Genomic DNA, 18,743 nt, shown 5'->3' with positions numbered 1-18,743 from the left:
ACTCACTCTGAAACATCATTTGAGTTGAATGTTAGCAACTCAGTTACAAAATTTCTCAGCACTGTCATAGGATTCCTATGTTTTTGTCTGCTGGTTCTACACGGAACTCTTTCCACAAATGGAATAACTGGTTTGGCTTTTGGAATATATTAACTTTGGCAAGTTTCCTCCCCCCCCCCCCCCCCCCCCTTCCATGTGGCAGATATCAAACATGAACATATGGGCACAGAGTGACACAGCAATAGAAGGATCAAGCTGGATAAACAACCTCTGCACAGACTAACCCTATCCAAAAGGGTGGTATATGGTTTGTGGTTTTTTATTTTTAAATCCTAGAACTTGCTGCTTACTGCAATAACTTGCTTTGTGGAGGGCAGTCTTCTGCCTCCCCTCCTCTTTCCCAGGAGAAGGTGTGGGGACAAGTTTCCTCTCTTCAGTCATAACAGAGCTTCAGTGGTAGGTACCATGGGACAAGAAAGACAGGAAAAGCTTCTCAAATTGTAGATAATAGAGGTGTTGGCTTCTTTGCAGTGTCTTCTCTAACTTCTTACACGTTCTGAGAAAGAGGATGTATGTTAGTATAGCAAGAATGGTGTTTTAGTTACTTCCTTAGCCAAAAGGCCCAAAGGGGGGACTAGCTTTTTGTGGGAACTGAGCCTTGAAAGAGATTTTTGTACCTGAGCAGCATGAGCATCTCCTCTCTGGTGGGCATAGTAGGACAACAGAACTTCTTAGTTGTCTGTAAGGACAATGTCATACTTGCCTTTTTAATTCTTAAGTCCTCCTGGGATATTCTTTCAGCATGTCATGTCTCAAAATTTAGGATCATCTAGTTTCCAGTCTGAAAGTTTCTCTTAACTGTTTGCCTGCTAACTGTGTCAATACTATTCCTCTCTTCATTTTCTTCTGTTGATGTTTTAGTATTGGCACTTACTGAAAGTATGTACAGCCTTGTTGCCAGGCTAAATAGTGCAGGTTTTATTAGTTAACTTCTTTAAGATCACCCTTCTGGTTTTCAGCTGGAATTCATGTCTCTTGACAAAGGCCCACTGTGATGGGGTAGAGTATTTCAGATAAGCACTGAGAATTCTCATAATGGTGCATACACCTAAGCATTGGTTCCTCTTCCACACCTCCTCTCCCATTCCCCTGCTGCATCACTGTGGAAGGAACTGGAACAGGCTGATGGGGTTTGGCTTACAGAAAATGCTTTTTGGGTTCAGTACTGAAGTACAGCATCTCCATATTGAGTGGTAATATTGTACTTCATAGCATTGCAAGTGTCTCTTTAAAATCATTTACTGTTCCATATTTGCATATATCCTTACTATTTTGGGAGAGGGACAGAGGAGAGAAAAGGGGACTTGCAAGTTTTGATGATTTTGGAAAAAGGGAAGTTTTAAGGGAAGAGCTCTGTGTTCAGATAACCATATCACCTGTGTAGTTATTTGTAAATAAGCAAGGCAATAATAACAAAGCTTTAATCTTAGTTCATAGTTTTCTTCTATGGGTAATAGTCTTCTATCATTACAAACACTTTCTGTTAAATTTGTGCAATGATGCAATCAGTTTGGATGCTACTTAAAAGCAATTTAAATAGTCTTGGGTTTAACAAAACAGAAATAAAATATGAATGACCTCTCTTCTGTGAGCCAGGAAACAGAAACAAGTGTCCAGAGTTCTGCTGTCAAAAACCAAAATATTTTGCTTCTGGAATCTGCTGATGTCCTGTCATTATTGAAGTATGATTTCAAGATTTAATACCGTTACAATTTGAACATTATTGCCTGCCTTCAAATGTTAAGTTTAAGCACCCACAGCTTACAGAGACACTATTTTCCAGTTGTTTTTCAAAACCTTGGCCTTGAATGTGTGTTCAGAGTAACTGTGAATATTTTAAGTCCAGCTACATCTGAATGGTAGAATATTTTTACTTGAGTGTGTTTGCTGTAGCACAGCTTTGAAGCCTACCAGGTGGAAGCTCTGGTCCTCATCAGAGAGTACATTTTGCTAAACTTTGAAACTTTGGTTCAGTGAGAATGTCTATATAAATTTATGGAGTAAACAAATACAATGTCACAGCACTACTGACATAGGGAAGCGAAGGTACACAGGCTGTCCTGTGTAAAGTACTTGAGAAAAATAGACTTTGTCTCTCAGCGAAGGAGAAGGCCTATTCTGGAAATACAGTCAGCACTGAGGGTGTCTCTTTAAAAGCAGAGAGACAATTCTTCCTTACTGTATTTTTTGTATTGCTTTAGGCTGGGGGACTTTAAATACCTGATTTTTGTGTAAAATACCTAGTTGCCAGCTAAAGGCTAACTTGAGGAGAAAAAGTGAAGTGCAGAAGTATGTACAAGTGTTCAGTTTTCGTACCACTGATTTTAGCTGTGTTGTCCTAAATGTTACATCTACCAGGAGAGATAGTTTCCAGGCATTCTAAAGATGTTAACCTGCCATGCCTGAGCCTTGAGTAACTGAGTCAAGGAATTCAGAAACTCAGTTTTGTGCCCATGGATTCAGGAATGCTGCTCAGAGATCACTGAGTGTGACAAGTAGAGGAGATGCAAGCTATTGTATTTCCTCCAATTTTCACCTAACCCTGTGAGACATTGCTGAGCTGGGGCTTGTGAACCCCTGTCCTTGCTTTATGTAGATGATCTGCCTGGTTAAAAAGCCTACTTGATAAGGAGTTGGGCTTTCTGTTGACAACATCAAATGCAGGATGTGACTAGTGCATGCCCAGACCCGTGGCAGCTAGAAGCAGCAGCTCAACCCATGGCAGAATATAGTGATTTAAATGTCTAAGTTTAGCTTAGGTGCATCCAAAAGCAAGGTAGTTTGTTACTACTTAATAGTATTCCAGGTTATGACAACAAATTAGAAATGCATTTATTCTTGGGTTGTGTTTGCTCTATTGTTGGAAAGGTTGGTGGCTGAGCTTTGAAGTGGGAGTAACTTGAAAATACAAATTTGTGACTGGCTATCATTTAAACTGTTTTGTTCTTTGTACTTCAGTAGACTGGAGTAGTGTTTGTGGTGGGAGAGTGGAGGAGAAGCTGATGTAATTTCAAGTTGCTTCATCAGAATTTGAAAAGTTTAATTTGTGACAACGGTGATAGATCAAAACGTCAGGTTTTAAGTTGTCTCTGTCAGCTTGTACAGATGCAATCTATATTTTTGACCAACTCCCTAAGTTTCATGTGCTGAATTTTAACATGAAAATGATCTGCACTGGCATAATAGTGAAGCTTATGATTGTACTCTATCTCCCCATACCCTGTGAGGTGTGTGGAACTTTGGATAAATACATGTAATAGTTGGAAATTACCTTCTATATAGTACACAAGCCTTCCATATAGGTTTGGATTAGAGCAAGTAACTTGACTTCCTGTTTTATCTGGGTGACCATACTCACTAGGATGTCTTCCAAGAAATGTAGTTGGGATTTTTAGCTTCCATCAGTACTTGGTATTCTTTGGGAGATACAATGGAGCTCAGCTGAGCTTAGTGCAGACTTGCAGCTCTACTGCCCTCAAGTCTGGCCTGTTTGTTTTGTCTCCTTAGTCTGTGCTGTAACTTCAGTAGTGAGTTAAATATTGTATGAAGAGTATAAGGAAGTGTAATCATCACTAAGCTTAGAATTAATGGAGTTACAAAAAACAAGTAGGTGTTTGGCTCAAACATCTGTTGTACTTGCATATGTACAGAATATTTATGATGTCATTTGAATTTTAAAAGTATCCATTATAAAACACAGAGTGTGATGCCCCATCTGAAATATTTTCCTTGAAAATGAAAAAGCACTTCTGAAACTTTCAGGCTCTTATCATGTAACTGTTTAATATAATAAACAATACCATGTTAGTAATATGCTAGTGGTATATTCTGCCCTTGATTTAAGAAAAAATGACTCTAGAATTCTGTTGTGAAAATTCAATGTTAGATGCTTTATATCCTCCACTCTTTACCAAAATAGATGTTTAATAGGAAATAGTTTCAATTAGTTTTTCATAGATAACTGCATGTTTGGAGAGCTGTGTTTTCATCAGCTTTCAATTATGTGGAAGAAGTTTGTGTTGGACAGATCAGGCTGTTTCCAAATAGCAGTACATGATGTCCATGTCCCAAAACTGGTCTGTCAGGGAAGCCTTTAAATACAAAGTAGACATACAGATAAATTTTGAAAAGCATAGAATAAAGACCCAAAGTCAGTGCAATAATTTGGCATCTTTGGTAGCTAATAGAGTTTGAGGTGCTCTCCTTAGCACCTCATCCCAGTAGTTGATGGGAGAAAAGATGTATTTCCAAGACTTTATATTGGGAAATGGAGGTGCTAAAGATATTAGGATTACTAGTACATTTTACCTGTCATATGTAGGATACTGTGCAGAGGGGAGGGAAGAAACTGGGCTCACTCTTCTACTGTGCAGAGGGGAAGGAAGAAACTGGCTCACTTCCAGATATTTTCAGTCTTTCTTTACAAGCCTGTCTACTTCATATTCTTTCTTTTATCTTTCCCTGAAGCCACTCCATTCCCTGGATGTTTTTTACGAAAGTGTTGTGAAGAGTTATTTTATCTTGCACCATGATGAAGCTGCCCTCTCCAGTTAAATACCCTTTTGTTTGTCTTCCTTACTAGTGCATTTTATTAAATGGCTTATAAGAGGATGAGAGAAAAGAGGATGATGTGAAGTAGTTTTGGAGTGTCTTATGGGTATTCTTTGAAGAAAAAAAACCCAAACCATGAAAACAAACCAGAAACACAAGAGATCTTGCATGGGAGTTGAGTGAACTTTGCCTCCAATTCTGTGTCATATTACCAGTATGGGGTTATTTTCATGCTTTCAAAAAGGTGTTTTGGGAGTGAAGCAAGATGGATGCATTGCTTTGCTTATGTCATTGATGGATACACAAAGCACTTAGGAGAAACACTGTCTTCTTTTCCTCTCTTCCTCACCCTATTCTTTTTCAGTCCTGGACTAGCCAAAAGTAATGTATTTTGCAGGGCAGTAGGTTGTAGGTTTGCTCATAAAGCGCAGTTAATCATTAGTGTTGGATGAAAGGTCACCAGCATAGAATACAACTCTTTGAGTATTCTGATTAGGTCACAGAGCAAATTGCAAGAGCAAAGACTTATCAAACCAGCTATTGTAATATCTTCTGAAATAATTTTGATCAAGCTATAGAAAGCTTACAGCTCTGCTTGCTCTTTTATGAGTGTCTCAGGGTGGTGAAGAGACTGTTCTTCTGTTATGTGTTCAGTATTCATCAAAAGGTAACAAAAGGCCTTGAACAGATTTAGGCAGTACCTGTTGGAACATTTTGTTGTCAGAAAGTAAGGAGCCTTTCTTCCAGCCCTGAAGTGATTGACTATTGACAGGAAATTCAGACTTTGACAAACCTGGCCATGCTAGGACCCTAGGAAAAACACCTCATTAGTATTAACTTCTTAGTCTTGTGAGCTGTAACATATGGGCATAGTTACAGTTGTTCTTGTTCAAGGAAAGTGCGTGGGTAGCCTGGGAAAGATGAAGTAAAAATCATTGCTGAGGTAAAGCAGAAAAATGTCCTATTGGTACTTGCACATAAGGGAAGGAGGAGAGGAATTTGTAGCAGATTTTTTTGTGTGTATTTGGTGATGTTGAATTCTTGTCTAGCTTAAAACTAAGACTAAATCTAGCATCCTGCTAAAAAGCACTTCAGAGAGCTCTAATATTTAGTTTTGCTCAAGGTCAGCATCATGTACAGTGCTGTGTTACCACAACATTCTCTTGTTTTATTTGTGAAGCCCTGAGAAGGTGTAAATGTGCAGAGTAGAGTAGACACTTGTCAAAAAAGTGTGCTGTAAAGTTGTTACTTTCCTTCATAAAGCTCTGGCTTCTGACAACTTTTTCCATGACTGTAAAAGAGTGAACCTTCCTTAAATACAATTGTGGGACGTATATTGTTCCCTGTATTTAACATGAAAGAATAGCTCTGAGCACTGTAAAGTCATGATCTTACAATTCATAGGATCAGTTTAAAGACAGCTTAATCCTTAGTGTTAACAAGTGTTTCTTGGGCTGTGACTTTGTTTTGCTTGGCTTTACACAGAACAACTTCTGTTTATACAGATATTTGGTAGGCAGTTTGCTTCATGATTTCATACAAGGTAAATGTCTTTAATTGTGCCTGTGTCAGTAATGTGGTATGTGTATTGGAGCTTGCTCCTAATTACATCACTCTAAGATAAAATGTAAATGTAGAAATTTTTCCATGGTTGACAGAATATGTCTCTGGCACACAATTCCAAGAAGCTGCTGGTTTGAGCACTGCTCAGTTAAGAAAACTTAAATGTGTTTTAATCCCTTTGTTTGTTGTTAGTGTTCTTGTGATAGCAAAAGATCCATATGCAGATCCAGTGCTGAGGAAGCCGGAAACTTAACCTGTTTTAATTGGATTTCTTCCTCAATGACTGCAATTAAATCATTTCTCAGATTGTGTCATGTGGCGTAGGGCTCTTGCTATGCATTAGGCCTATTGCCTTTTCTGTGTAGCATTTGGATGAGGGCTCTGTTCAGGGGAACAACATAACCTGCTTGAGCCAGTGTGGGAAAGGAAGCCTCAACAGGCATTAGTCTGAATCAGTGCTGGACATCAGTGATTAGAAAAGCAACACTAAAACTCCTGAAAGCCTCCTGATTTCTCCCAAACTTGTCTAAGCTATATTTTGAAGATGCAAAAATCTGAGGACCCGTTGTAGGTGAGTAGAAGACAGATAAGTACCTTCTACCTGGCCTTGGAAGCATAAATAATTTTTTGAAATTTTGGGTTTAGGTTTGTAGTTTTCCTCTTTAAGGCATGCTGCTATTACTGAACAGATTTGTAGGCTGGTTTAGAGCTGAAGCACAGTGTTATGAAAATGAAGATCCAGTTTCCTGCTTCTTTGCCTATTTTATAACACACTTAGACCTGTGGTCCTGAGCTCATCTGTGGCACTTTTCTCATCCACATCTACAAGTCTACTGATTATGTGTTTCTTTTTCCAGCAGTAATTTCTGTGACATCTAGTCTCTGAATTTCTTCAGTTTAGTGGCTGATTAAAGCTCTTGGCTTTTTGTTGTTGTTGTATTTGTTTGTTTGTTTTTGGCTGTACCCTTCTAGCTGTTTAGGAGATTGCAGAGATCGTCTTTTGTTAATTTAGACTTTGGGTGACCAAACCATGTTTTACTAGTCACTGAGCTCACTAGGTCTCTCAGTAATTTAAGACAGCTTGGCAGAAGTTGATGAGGAATTTGGCAGGTCTCAGAAAACCTTCCATGCTGCAACTTGGGGCAGGTATTGTCTGACAGGCTCTGCAGGTAAGACATGGCTGTGCACCATATCAGTATTTGTCTTGTGCTCTTGCACTTGGTTTTGCTTCAGGGCTGTGTGTGCCAGATGCAGGTGAATGGCAAACTGCAAATGAGGCACCATCTGGTCTGTGGCATTAGAATAGGGAATAGGCTTGGTGTTTGAACAGTGGGTTCTGCATTCAGACTCAGTGTGGTGAGTAAATGCAGCTATGCAGCTCAAAGGCAGCTGGGTATTAAGCATTGGTGGTGATGGTTTTGAGTACTTTTTGGTTCACTTGCAAAAAAGTACTGAAATAAGCTACTAAATTGAAATTTGTATAAAATATACAGCTATTTTTTTCTTTTTATCTGGTAATAAATACCCCTTTTCCCAACTTTGCCACACTTCTTTTACTTGGTCTTAGCTTGACCACCTGCTTCTAGCTTGGCTTTTTTTCTGGCAGTGTCACTGATCTGTACTTCATGAAGGTTTCTGTGCTTTGATTCGTGTTGTCTCACAGAAGGTAAAGCTCCTCATTCCAGTGAATTCCTGTCTTCTGAGTGGAGTCTTCTTCATTCTTGCTAGACAGTGTGGTTTTGTGTTTGTTTTGATTTTTTTAATGTTTTTTGTTGTGCTGTTAGTGAAAGCTTAAACCACTGTTCTGATGGTGACACAGCTAAACAAGGGTTTCTAGAGTCTGAAAATGAAGATCAGGTTAGATTGTACTTTTATTGTGTATGGTGTTTTTTAGTTAAAAGTCTGGAAGAAACAAAGAATTCACATCAGTTCACTTTACATACAAACAGCATGGTTTTGGTCAGAATTTGGCTGTTGGAAAATGTATTCTTTTCTGTTGGAGAGAGCTGCTTTTGTTTGGTTTCAAAAAGGGAAAGAACTATTCATATTACAAGTTGAAGCTACACTTCTATTAACACTTGGTAGCAGAATTGCATCCTGAGGCTCTCATAGTGTAGACTTCCTCAGTATGTAACGTTGGTTTTAAAGGTCCTGTAGAGGTGAAATCAAGTTCTTGCTGTAGGACTGATTTGGCAGAAAAGTTTTGCTCTCTGACACAAGTGTACAGAAGATGAAACTTTGAATATATTTGTTCCTCACTTTTCTTTGTTTCCCATTGCTGTGCTAAAAGGGAAGAAGTTCTGTCAATAAAGATAGGAAATGTGATTCAGTATTTTGCAGCAAACACTTGCTATGTTTGTGTGTGCCTGTTCTCTGTGTGGTCTAACAAATCTTTTGTGTTACTGACATGGCTTAAATACCTCTGGGCTGCTTCTGAAGCTCTGTGCTGTCTCTGGCTAGCTTGCAGCTATCCAGATCAGACTGTTTCTTTGTATAGATTGACTCAGGAGTTTCTGGGTTCTTACGCTTTTGATAATCTTTATATCTCAGTAGCAAAAAAATTAACTGCTGCAGAGTTGATGGAATTATGTAACAGAGCTTCATGTTTAGCTGGTTAAAAAGCCAAGGTATTAGAAGACACCGAATTTAGACTGAGAAACTACAGGTCTTGTAAACGTAAAAATATTTTCTTGAAGCTTTGAGTCCTGGCTCTCTTCCACAGTCAGAGCATTCTCTTCCTTTGTTAATAAATCAAAGTCAAACTGTATAGTAGAGGAAAACTTACACTGAACTAGTTCGGACATGTTATAAAAGGTGACATGGAAAAGTATCAAATTGGGTTTATTTGGAGGAGAAAAACTTTAATATTTTCATTTTTTTAGAAGGGCAAATTCTTTGAATGAAGTAGTGAGTAAATGTTCCAGGAGGATTTTATAGTTAACCCTTTTACTTGTGCAGAGGAGGGATAGTAGCTCTTGACAACACTGTCAATACATAATGTAAAACTACAGAGAAGCAAGAGGAAAAAAAAAAAAGAAATTATTTCTATTTTCTCTAGGTTCTCCTTTGGATGAGGGTCGGATGATGCGTGTGTTGTTTTGGGAACCAAAGTGCAGTCCAAAGAGTGACACAAATTGTAATATTTCAGTCCTTGATAAACATGAGAGATAGAAAGCAGTGATGTGGCAGAACTGAAGAGGGATGCCCTCAAGAGACCATTATATTTGTTCCATTCCTTAGTTTTTCTCCTTGGACTGCATTTTCTGTTTTTGCAGAAGAAAAAAGGACTATATAGGAGTAAGGACTTTTACTGTCTTAATGTTAGGTAGCCCTCTTAACCACCTTGCAAGAGTTCAGTTAAGATTTAGACCTGGATGTAATTTCTCAGTGCACAAATGTAGTGATTTTTTTTCTTCACTAATGAAATGAAGCTCAGGATTCCTGTATACCATGAGCTGGGAACACCAGTTGTACAACCACACTGGATATACCTGAGCTTGCACTTGTATCCTGTACAAGCTTTAGGTTTTTTGTTCCTTTAAGCTATTCAGATGTGTGGAAAGATTCTGCTGTCTAACTTCTGCAGTGCTTACAAGTTCTTTTAGGCAACTTGTGGCCCTCTCCTCCATCCATAGGTTTCTCTTGGTTCTTCAGCTGACAGGCTAGCTGTATTGTTGGCTGCCAGTGGTACCTGTACTTCTCAGTAATTTTGAATAGTGCCCCATTTGCTAATTCCCTTTGACTTTTCCACAGCCCAGGAGGACTTACTAATGTTCAGGCTGTGGCATAAAGGCCAATCCATTGCTTTGGTGGTTGTCAGTTCTCTGTAATCTTAATGGAACAAGTTTTTACATTTCTTACAGGTCCCTGAAGTCTTTAGTTTTCTTTTCCCATATCAGGTTCAATGAAAGGTCTCTGCACTCTCAGACTTCAAATTCAATCGATCTGCTTGAAGCAGGGTGGCTATTCAGCTTCTGCAACTCAGTCATTGTCACAGAACTGTTCTTACCAACACTGAAATATGTGATACTTGTCTTTAGATCTTTTCTTAATCAAAACTTCTCATACCTTCCAGTCCTTGCAGGAGGGCAGTAGCCAGAAGTCATTAGGTAAATGTGCTGCTTTGCTTGATTGGGGTCATGGCATGGATGACCTTTTGAATCACATAATCCTGACAGCCTGGGCATTCCTCTAGCAAGTAGTGCTGTGCATCTTTTCAGAGGTGTTTCCAGTGTCCTTACCACCTGTGAGGACTTGTAAATCCTCTGGTTGCAGATAATGAGTATTTGAACTGCCAGTTAGCAGTAAGAGATTACAAATGTTGACTTTTTTGCTTTTCTTCCTTCCTCTTTTGTACAGAGACTGTGTAATTACACATATGTGCATAAATGCAGTCTGGAAACCTGAGTAGTGGTTACATCCTTTCAGGTTCTGTTTCCACAGCTCTTAGCCACTCCTTTTGCTGTTCTGTCAAGGTGGCCTTCAGCACTGCCACTCTCTTGGCTGGAAGGGTAGGCAAGGGCTGACCTCTTGAAAGTCTGGGAAAGGGAAAGCTGACTTCCTAATGTAGCAAGGCCTGAAGTTTGCCTTAATTTTCTGATGGCTGTTGGTTGTAAAGTCAGTGGAACAGGGAATAACTCCTGTTCCTTGAGTGATTTATTTTACTTTTTTCTTTATATTGAATAATCACTCCAGTGATTCCAGAGAAACTGAATTAAAAAGAACTCTTCCACTGTAAATGAATCTAGGAAGCATGTTCTACTGAAGCTTTTTTTTTTTTTTGGCAACTTGGAAAATGAGTGGATAACTCTTGAATTTGGAAAGTATAGGAAGGGAGAATATTGTGTCGAAACCAGCTGCAGAAGACTGAGTTTAAAGCAACTCCTTGGACTAAAAAGTCATCTTAATTTAAGTCAGCTATTGAAGTAGAAGTAGTAATTGAGCACTTGCAAGTGCTTGCTTGTAAGGCAAGTAAAAAGGTGTGTATGTCTGCAGGTAAATGAGGAGAGCCTTGTGAACAGTGAGCAAAAATGAGGTGCAGCTGAGATCAGTTGAAAATGATGTAAATCTGAAACAATTCAGCAGTTACTAAACCGTAGGCAGTAGTTTATTCAGTTTAGTCACAATTGAAGTCTGAGCTCTTAAATGTGTTGTATGCTTATATATTTAGAGTGCTGTTTCTATCTTAAGTGACAAGATTTATCACAGAAACAGCTGATCATGCAAATTAATGTTGTCTACATTGAAGTAAAGGAATATAAATCTGAAGTCTCAGGCTTAATATTTTCTGATATGTACACTGAACTCTTGGTTCTGGCGGGCAAGATGTGCAACTTGCTGGAAGAAAATGTTCTGAACTTGCAAGGTATATAAACATCCTCCTGTCTATTCCTTCTTCCCCTCCTCCTTTTGCCTAATACTGACTTCAGGGCAGTAAGTCTGTACAATTTTGAGGAGCTGGATTGCTGCAGCAACATTAAATAAGGGACCCAGGTTTCTTGGACTAAACTATGAGAGAGGAAGGATGCTGACCAGTGCACTTAGCTCAACTCCAAGCAGGTAACAAGTATTATAATGGAGGATTATAGGCAGCGGTGCTAGACATATTCTGAAATATTCAGGAGAGTGCTAGAGTCTGAAAAAACTCTTGCACTACCAAGATTTTTGCAAGGAACTTCAAACCCAAGAACAAAACAAAACTACCACCTAAACAACAGAAGAAAGCCAAACCGAACAAACACCCTAAACAAGTTATAGAGCTGATGCAAGTAGATTGAGAATGCCCTTGTGGAAGAGTTCAGTTCATTTTTACAGGTATTGTAACTGATTTGCCATGTTACCCTGTAATGGCCCTAGAGAATGTTTGAGTTCTTCAGTTTAGTCATTGTCTTTTTCTCTCAGTAGCCTATGTCAGGGTAGCTACATTAGCTCCTTGTATCCTGCAGGGAGTGGTTTGGATGCTAAGCAAAGGCTTGATGTGTACTTCTCGGTTTTCCCAGTTTGCTTCAAAAACATGGAAGTGTGTTAGTTGTTTCCTGTTGGCCTTTGCACAAGAAGAAAGGTAAAGGCTGCACTGCAAGGGAACAGGTGCTTTTTGTCTTGTGTTTCTGTACAATCTCTCTGAGCCATATGTTGGCCATAGATTAGCTATAGTGTTTGCAATGGGTATGTAAGGTCTACAGAAATTAATTCTAGTTGCTTTCCTGTGCAATAACAAAGATGACTTTAAATAGTAATCAAATTGTGTTTGCTGAAACTCAAAACTGCTGTGCTGCATAATAAAAATAAGCACTAGATAGCAGTGTTACATAGCTTCAAAAGTTATGTTGTGGGTTTATATGAAATGCTGGCCTTTGGAATTCATCCTCATTCTAAAGAGTCTGCTGATGATGAGAACCTCTGCAGGCCCATGCTTTGGCATAATCATAACTTGGAATATGGAGTTATGAAACATTAATTAAAAAGGCTTGTGTGCAGATAACTTTATGCTAGAAGGGGACCTGAGCTTAAAAATTCCAAAATAGTATTGTCTGTTGTGGAAGCATGAAGGTCTGATGGAGGGTTGTAGCTTTTTGTTATTATGGGTGTGAGGAAGAATCAGTGTAGTTGAGGAAATTGTCTTAAAATCTGGCAGGACTGCAGTGGTGCATTTGGCTGGGCTCTGCTGAGCTGCACATTTTCTTTGAATGTTGTCTGACAATGGGAAAAAAGCCAAGTGCTTGGAGTGAGCTCTGAGATAGAGGGACAAGTCTGAATGAGAACAGCTGAGATTTAGGGAGCTCTGGGCTCTGCTCTTGTTTTAGCATGTGGAAGGCACAGTTGTGAAAATGTCTCTTCATTGCTGGACTAACTGGGCACATGGTTGTGTGGCTTGCGGTGAGACTTAAGTTGGCATTTTGATGTTAAATGTCACAGCTGAGTCAGGAAGCTGCATTGTATTTAAAAGCAAACTGGGAGTCATGTGGTAACAACTGCCCAGTAAGAAATGCCGTTAAGTTGAGAGGTATCAATATAGAAGATAACTCTGGACATCATCTTGACTTGACAGATGCCTTATAGGATAAAACAGTTGTCATTTTATTCTTCTATACAGCTGAAAATACTGTGTGTATGACAGCACATTGTGCTGCATAACTTCTAAGCACAGACTACTTAAACTGTCTGGCTAAACCCTGTGTCATGGTTTAATCCCAGCCAGCAACCGAGCACCAGGCAGTTGCTTGCTCACTCCTCTACCAGTGGGATGGGAAAGGGAATTGTAAGGGTAAAAATGGTAAAACTTGTGGGTTGAGATAAAGAGTCTAATGGGAAAAGCAAAACCCATGCATACAAGCAGAGGAAGACAAAGAATTGATTGTTTCCCATGGCTGGGCAGGTGTTCAGCTTTCTGTAGGAGAAACAAACACCATCACTTTAAATGTCCTCCCCTTGCTCCTCCTTCCCAATTGATACACTGAGCATGGAGTCATGTGTTCTGTAATATCTCTTTGGTCAGTTTGGGTCACCTCTCCTCACAGGGTCTCATCCCAACCTCCATGCACCCATGCACCTCAAGCCTCCTAGCCAGCATGACTAACAGTACAAAAAGCAGAAAAGGCCTGTCTAAAGGTTCTAAGCACTTTTCACCAGTAACTAAAACATCTGTATTATCAACACTGTTGATATTACATCTGTATTATCAGCACTGCTCTATTATCAGTGCTGTATTCAACAGAAATCCAAAACACAGCCCTGCACCAGCCACTCTAGCATAAATTCAGGTTTATCAGAGACAAAACCAGCACAGCCAGGCAGATCAATGTTAAAGTTTTTCTAGGAAGGGCTAGGATTGCCTGTGCAATGTTTTCTTCAGCTGGCTCTTGTGGTGGTGTGTGGAGAATCCCATGTTCTGGCCCTAGGTGGGAAAGTGCATGGCTAACCTAGCAGAGGTCTAGGTGAGCCCTGCTTCTTGTGGAGTGGAACCTGCTGGAATGCACATTTTAATCCCTATAAGGTGAGGCAGTAGTTCTGTGGCAACCATTTTGTGGTATGACTGAAAGTTTGACATGACTACAGTTTCAGTGCCGGCTGACCTTCGTGCAGAAGGGGACACTACTCCCTCCTTTTAGAAAATGCACAAAATGTGCCTCATTTCTGATAGTAGAGAGGTGGGGTTTTTTATTTTGGTGTTTGAGTACAAGGAAATAAAAAGAATGCCCAGAAACATTTGACAGTGCCTGTGACTGACTCCAGCTGGACCCCCTAGGTGCTGAGCCCTTGCTCAGCTTTCAGCCTGATTAATGCTAGGCTTTGTTTCTTGCATTGCTGTTCTGGAGGGAATGCTACAATTTAGGAACTTGACTGGTCTGGCTGCACCAGCAAGCTGGAATGATTTCGAGCAGTTGGAAGCTTTTTCTGTTTTGTTGTAAATTTTTTTTGTGCTCTAAAGCATAAGAAGTTTTAGATTGATGGTGTTACATGTTACTGAAAAGCTTTAAAACTTTGTTAGTGGGAATATTGCCTTTGATTAAGGAGTTTGAATAAGAGGAAACAATTGTGAAGAGGGAAAGGTCACCTTTTGAATAGTAGTGTTTATAGCTTTCTCAACTTAGTCATCAGGACTTCTATCTAAGAGGTTCATCAAACAACTGTATTTTGTGGGATTGTGTATTTTGTGCTTTACTTATATTCTTTCAAATTCCTAAGCATAAGGTAAAAATAAACCCCAGCCAAAACAAATGAAGGCAAAAGTAATTAGTTAATTAATTCCACTTTCTGTGTTTGCTTTTTGCTGCTATGTTGGACTTCTTAATAGAAAACATGAAAAACTTTCAAAAGATGCTTTTGGCTCCTGTGATATGGGGATTAGGATAGGGAGCAATTCTTCTGCCTAACTTGTATTCTTACTCAATTCCTGGAAATATTTAAAGTATTTCTGGCATGCTGACTGTGACCTTTCAATATTAGGTTGTATTATTACAGTGTAACAAGACTGAATCTGAGCTAGCAAAATCCTGATCAATAATTTCCTGTGCTGCACAGGTATATTGATGATATATGTGTTCTTTGTAGCATCATATGTGAGGTAATGGTTTGGATAATGTGTTTATATGCCTGGTTTCTTATGGCCTACAGTAAAACTGAATCATTTAGGATTGTTTCTTTGTCCCTCCCTTCCCCTCCTGTCACCTTTGTTCACTTCTATGAGCCCTTTTCAGAAGAATAGACAATTATGTTCAGCTATTCACTGTTTTTACTGACAATGCCAGATCTTGAAAAATATTTCATTAGACACATTTGAATTTGAATCTGAAGCCTGCAGTGTTTTAAACTTTTTCATGACAGACTCCTTGCCTACTGTGCTCTGGATACCAAATCAGTATATAAACTGAGTTACTTGGGTTACTTTCCTTCTTACAGCTTCTTTTTTTCACCTGTGAGTACCTTTTTTTACCAGATTCCACAAAATTAGAAACAGTAAAACTGGATTTGCTGGTTGTAGTCCTGTTGCTATGCTCTACATGGAAATTCCAATTTAGCACAGGATACAAAAGTCACCTCTCTTCACTGAGGAATTAACTGAGGCTTGTTCTTGAAATATGTCTGTTTCAGAGGACTGTGGCTGGGGGCTATGGTAGTCTTTAATAAATAACTACCAAAATAATATCTGTAGATCTCTAACAGTCACAAAGCAGTACCAGCAGTAGTAATACAAATCCATCACAGATAATTTTTTAAAAATAATTGTTTGCACTCATTAATCCTTCTGTCTCTAATATTTTTCCCTTTAATTTAGCTCTCATGAGCAGAACTTCCTGATTATATCTAGATCTTTTTTCCTGAATGACTATGTATCTTGCTTTATGCAAATGAAAGTTGCATAAATCACACTAGAGAAAGAAGCTGTTTGGGAAGCACTGTAGTTATTGTGAATACTGCTTCTTATTCCTGAAATGGGCTTTTTAATCTCCTACAGTGAGAGTTAAAATACTTGAATACCATTGCTGTCTGTCAAGCACTGAGTTTTTCCTTAATGTTGATGAACAGAGATTGTCCTAAATTGCATTTGTCCTGTCTCCTTATAATTTGAGAAGCCTGCTAGAAAGGAAGCGTGTCATCACAAAATCATAGAGGAGTTTGTAGTTTGGGTTGGAAGGGAGCTTTAAAGGCCATTTAGTTCAGTATGCTATATATACCAAAACCTGGTTGCTCTGTATTAAGGTTCTAAATGTCTTGACAAGAACCTTATCCATGTGTCTTGTAACTAAAAATTGTTTGAAAGTTTTTGCCTTCAGTTTTTGCTTAAACAATACCATTGTACATTTGTCTCTGGAGGTGTGGCAGTGAATCTTCATGCCATGTGTCTTATGGCTCTTCTCTCTTGTCTTTCAGTGAATGATAGTGTCTAGAAAGGGTATGTCCCTTCAGGAGAGAGGTGCCAATGTCCAACCGGCCTAGTAACAATCCAGGGGGGTCACTGCGACGTTCACAGAGGAACACTGCCGGGGCCCAGCCACAAGACGACGCAGTAGGAGGAAGGTATGGCTGCTGTCTGAGTGTTCAAATGTCTAACAGTGACATGCATATGATTTACAGAATGTTTTCCACCCTGCAGTCCAAGCACTGAAACTTCCATAAACTCTTTTTGCCCCTGAAATGCTGTCTGTACTGTTACTGCATGGGATAAGCCCATGGATGAACTCGCTACCATACATGTTCAGCTACAACAGCAGTAGTAGAGCTAGCTATAGGGGGGAAAAGCTTTTTTCATAAATCACATGTAGTAAGAAATTCTTTCCATGTCTTTCTTGCTGATAATAAAAGTATGGGAGGGGGATGATAGGGAGAGTCCATTACTGGGAATCTGGGAAAATGTTCCTTTTCGGCAAGACTGAATAACTGGTACTCTGTTACCTTTGCACTGCATCTAAATCCTGTGCAGATGTTGAATAATTCAAGAAAAGGAGGTTTGGCATAATTTAATATGCCTGTACAGTGAGCAAGTGGACCAGATTGCATTTGGTCTGTAAGTGGTTGGTTCTGCAGTGCAGAACTAAGAAGATCTTAAAACTGTTCCACGGATGACTGTACTGTTACTGCTGTGAGTGAATCCTGTATGGATATAAGTGTGTCTTTAACTTTGTTAAAAGATCAGTCTAATGAAGAAAGATTTGCCTGCCATCACTCTATAACCTATCTATTCTACTCCTTCAGATACATTACTGGTGCAGTTGTTGAATATGTGTAGTTTGGACTTGAAATTTTTTTTTGGGATGAGTATTAAAATATTAAAGGTCAGTGATACAAAAGCTTTTTACTATGAAGGAACTGGGCTATAAAGCTAAATGAAGGTTAGGTAAACTTTCTTACTAGTATCAAGTGTAACTGAGAACAAGTTGAACAACTGTTGAATGGGTGAAGAAGGCCAATTTCTAAGGAACTTTGGGGAGAATTTAATCTGAAGAATGCAGCTTCACTTTCTCTAAACTAGTCTACCTACAAGTAGAATAACAGATGATAAACACAAGGCTTCTCCCCTCAAATAATGTGACATAAGGAAGGGGAAGTTCCTGCCTTATGTAGCTGATTATTTTGTAAGCTAGATTTGGTTTTGGAGAATAGGTTTTTTAACAGAGGCATAGTGAGCCCTTTGTTCCCTTCTGCCCATTCTGTGTTGTCTCTGCATCTCAGTGGATGTTTAAATTAGGTATTGCTCTACCAACTCTTTCCTTTTACATGGAACTTCACCTGGAGTGAATAAAGCTCTCCCTAGTAAAGGATTGGAGGCAAGTTATTTGGAGATGAGATGGGGGATTCTTCTTCAGATATCTACTGGTAGTTCAGTTTTTACAGTAGAATACCAGGGAGAAGCTCCACAGTGAGTGAGTCAGAAAAACTGAAGCATTTTAAGGGTAGCACTGTTTTCTTTTAAGCAAGTCACTCATCCATTGTTTTGGTGCATTGTGATCTGTTATGCTGTCATACATTGATTGAAGATTGACTTGTCTGAAATGACTGGACCTCTTCCACCCCTCACCAGATCTGTGCCAGACTTCCATGAACAAGAGTGTATTGCACTTTTAAAGTGTGTTAGACCTTTATCAGAATGAGAGCTCCTTGCTGAAGTAAGCAGGATGGAAGAAGCTTACAGTCCTCTTAGAATCTGGGTCTCTTTAGAACAGGACCTCCCCTGCCTTTGCATTTCTGAGCAAACATTTCGAGCTGGCAAAGCCTATAAAAAGGCCTGGTTAAAGCATTAAAGCATGGTGGTTAATATAAAATTTAAAAGGAATGCCTTCTTTTACTGTTATCAGCATCTCCTTTTGAATAAGGTGCTGGGCAGAAATGGCTCTTGTACAAGGACCGATGTAAATAGATCTCTCAGGTCCTTACCAAATTTGTGGATGACCTGGAAAGAGGCAGGCTCTCAGGGAACAGTTTTTAGCTGGTCTTTGAACACAAAGCTCACAGAACTCACCCTTCCATGTATGTAGCATGCAGTGGTAAAGTATGTTGCAGTTCTGCTGCTGAGCAGTATGTAGGAGGGTCTAGAGTTCTCAGCTTGATGTGTCTTGTTACGCCTCGCTGTA

At 39.3% G+C, this 18,743-nt stretch overlaps 1 protein-coding gene across 9 annotated transcripts in view; it reads left to right on the top strand.

The window, feature by feature from the left end:
* TRIP12 (thyroid hormone receptor interactor 12) overlaps nucleotides 1-18,743 on the top strand; it is a 76,295-nt gene that overhangs the window by 8,732 nt on the left and 48,820 nt on the right. For all 9 annotated transcript variants that reach the window (XM_064721623.1, XM_064721625.1, XM_064721630.1 and 6 more), the window contains exon 2: nucleotides 16,546-16,692. In XM_064721623.1, the coding sequence (XP_064577693.1) occupies nucleotides 16,595-16,692 (98 nt within the window). In that variant the 5' untranslated portion in view covers nucleotides 16,546-16,594. The remainder of the gene's footprint in view (nucleotides 1-16,545; nucleotides 16,693-18,743) is intronic.

Source organism: Zonotrichia leucophrys, chromosome 9, assembly GCF_028769735.1.
Source record: "Zonotrichia leucophrys gambelii isolate GWCS_2022_RI chromosome 9, RI_Zleu_2.0, whole genome shotgun sequence".
Classification (NCBI taxonomy): domain Eukaryota; kingdom Metazoa; phylum Chordata; class Aves; order Passeriformes; family Passerellidae; genus Zonotrichia; species Zonotrichia leucophrys.
Note: the sequence above shows the minus strand (reverse complement) of the source record. Positions and strands in the feature narration are given on the sequence as shown.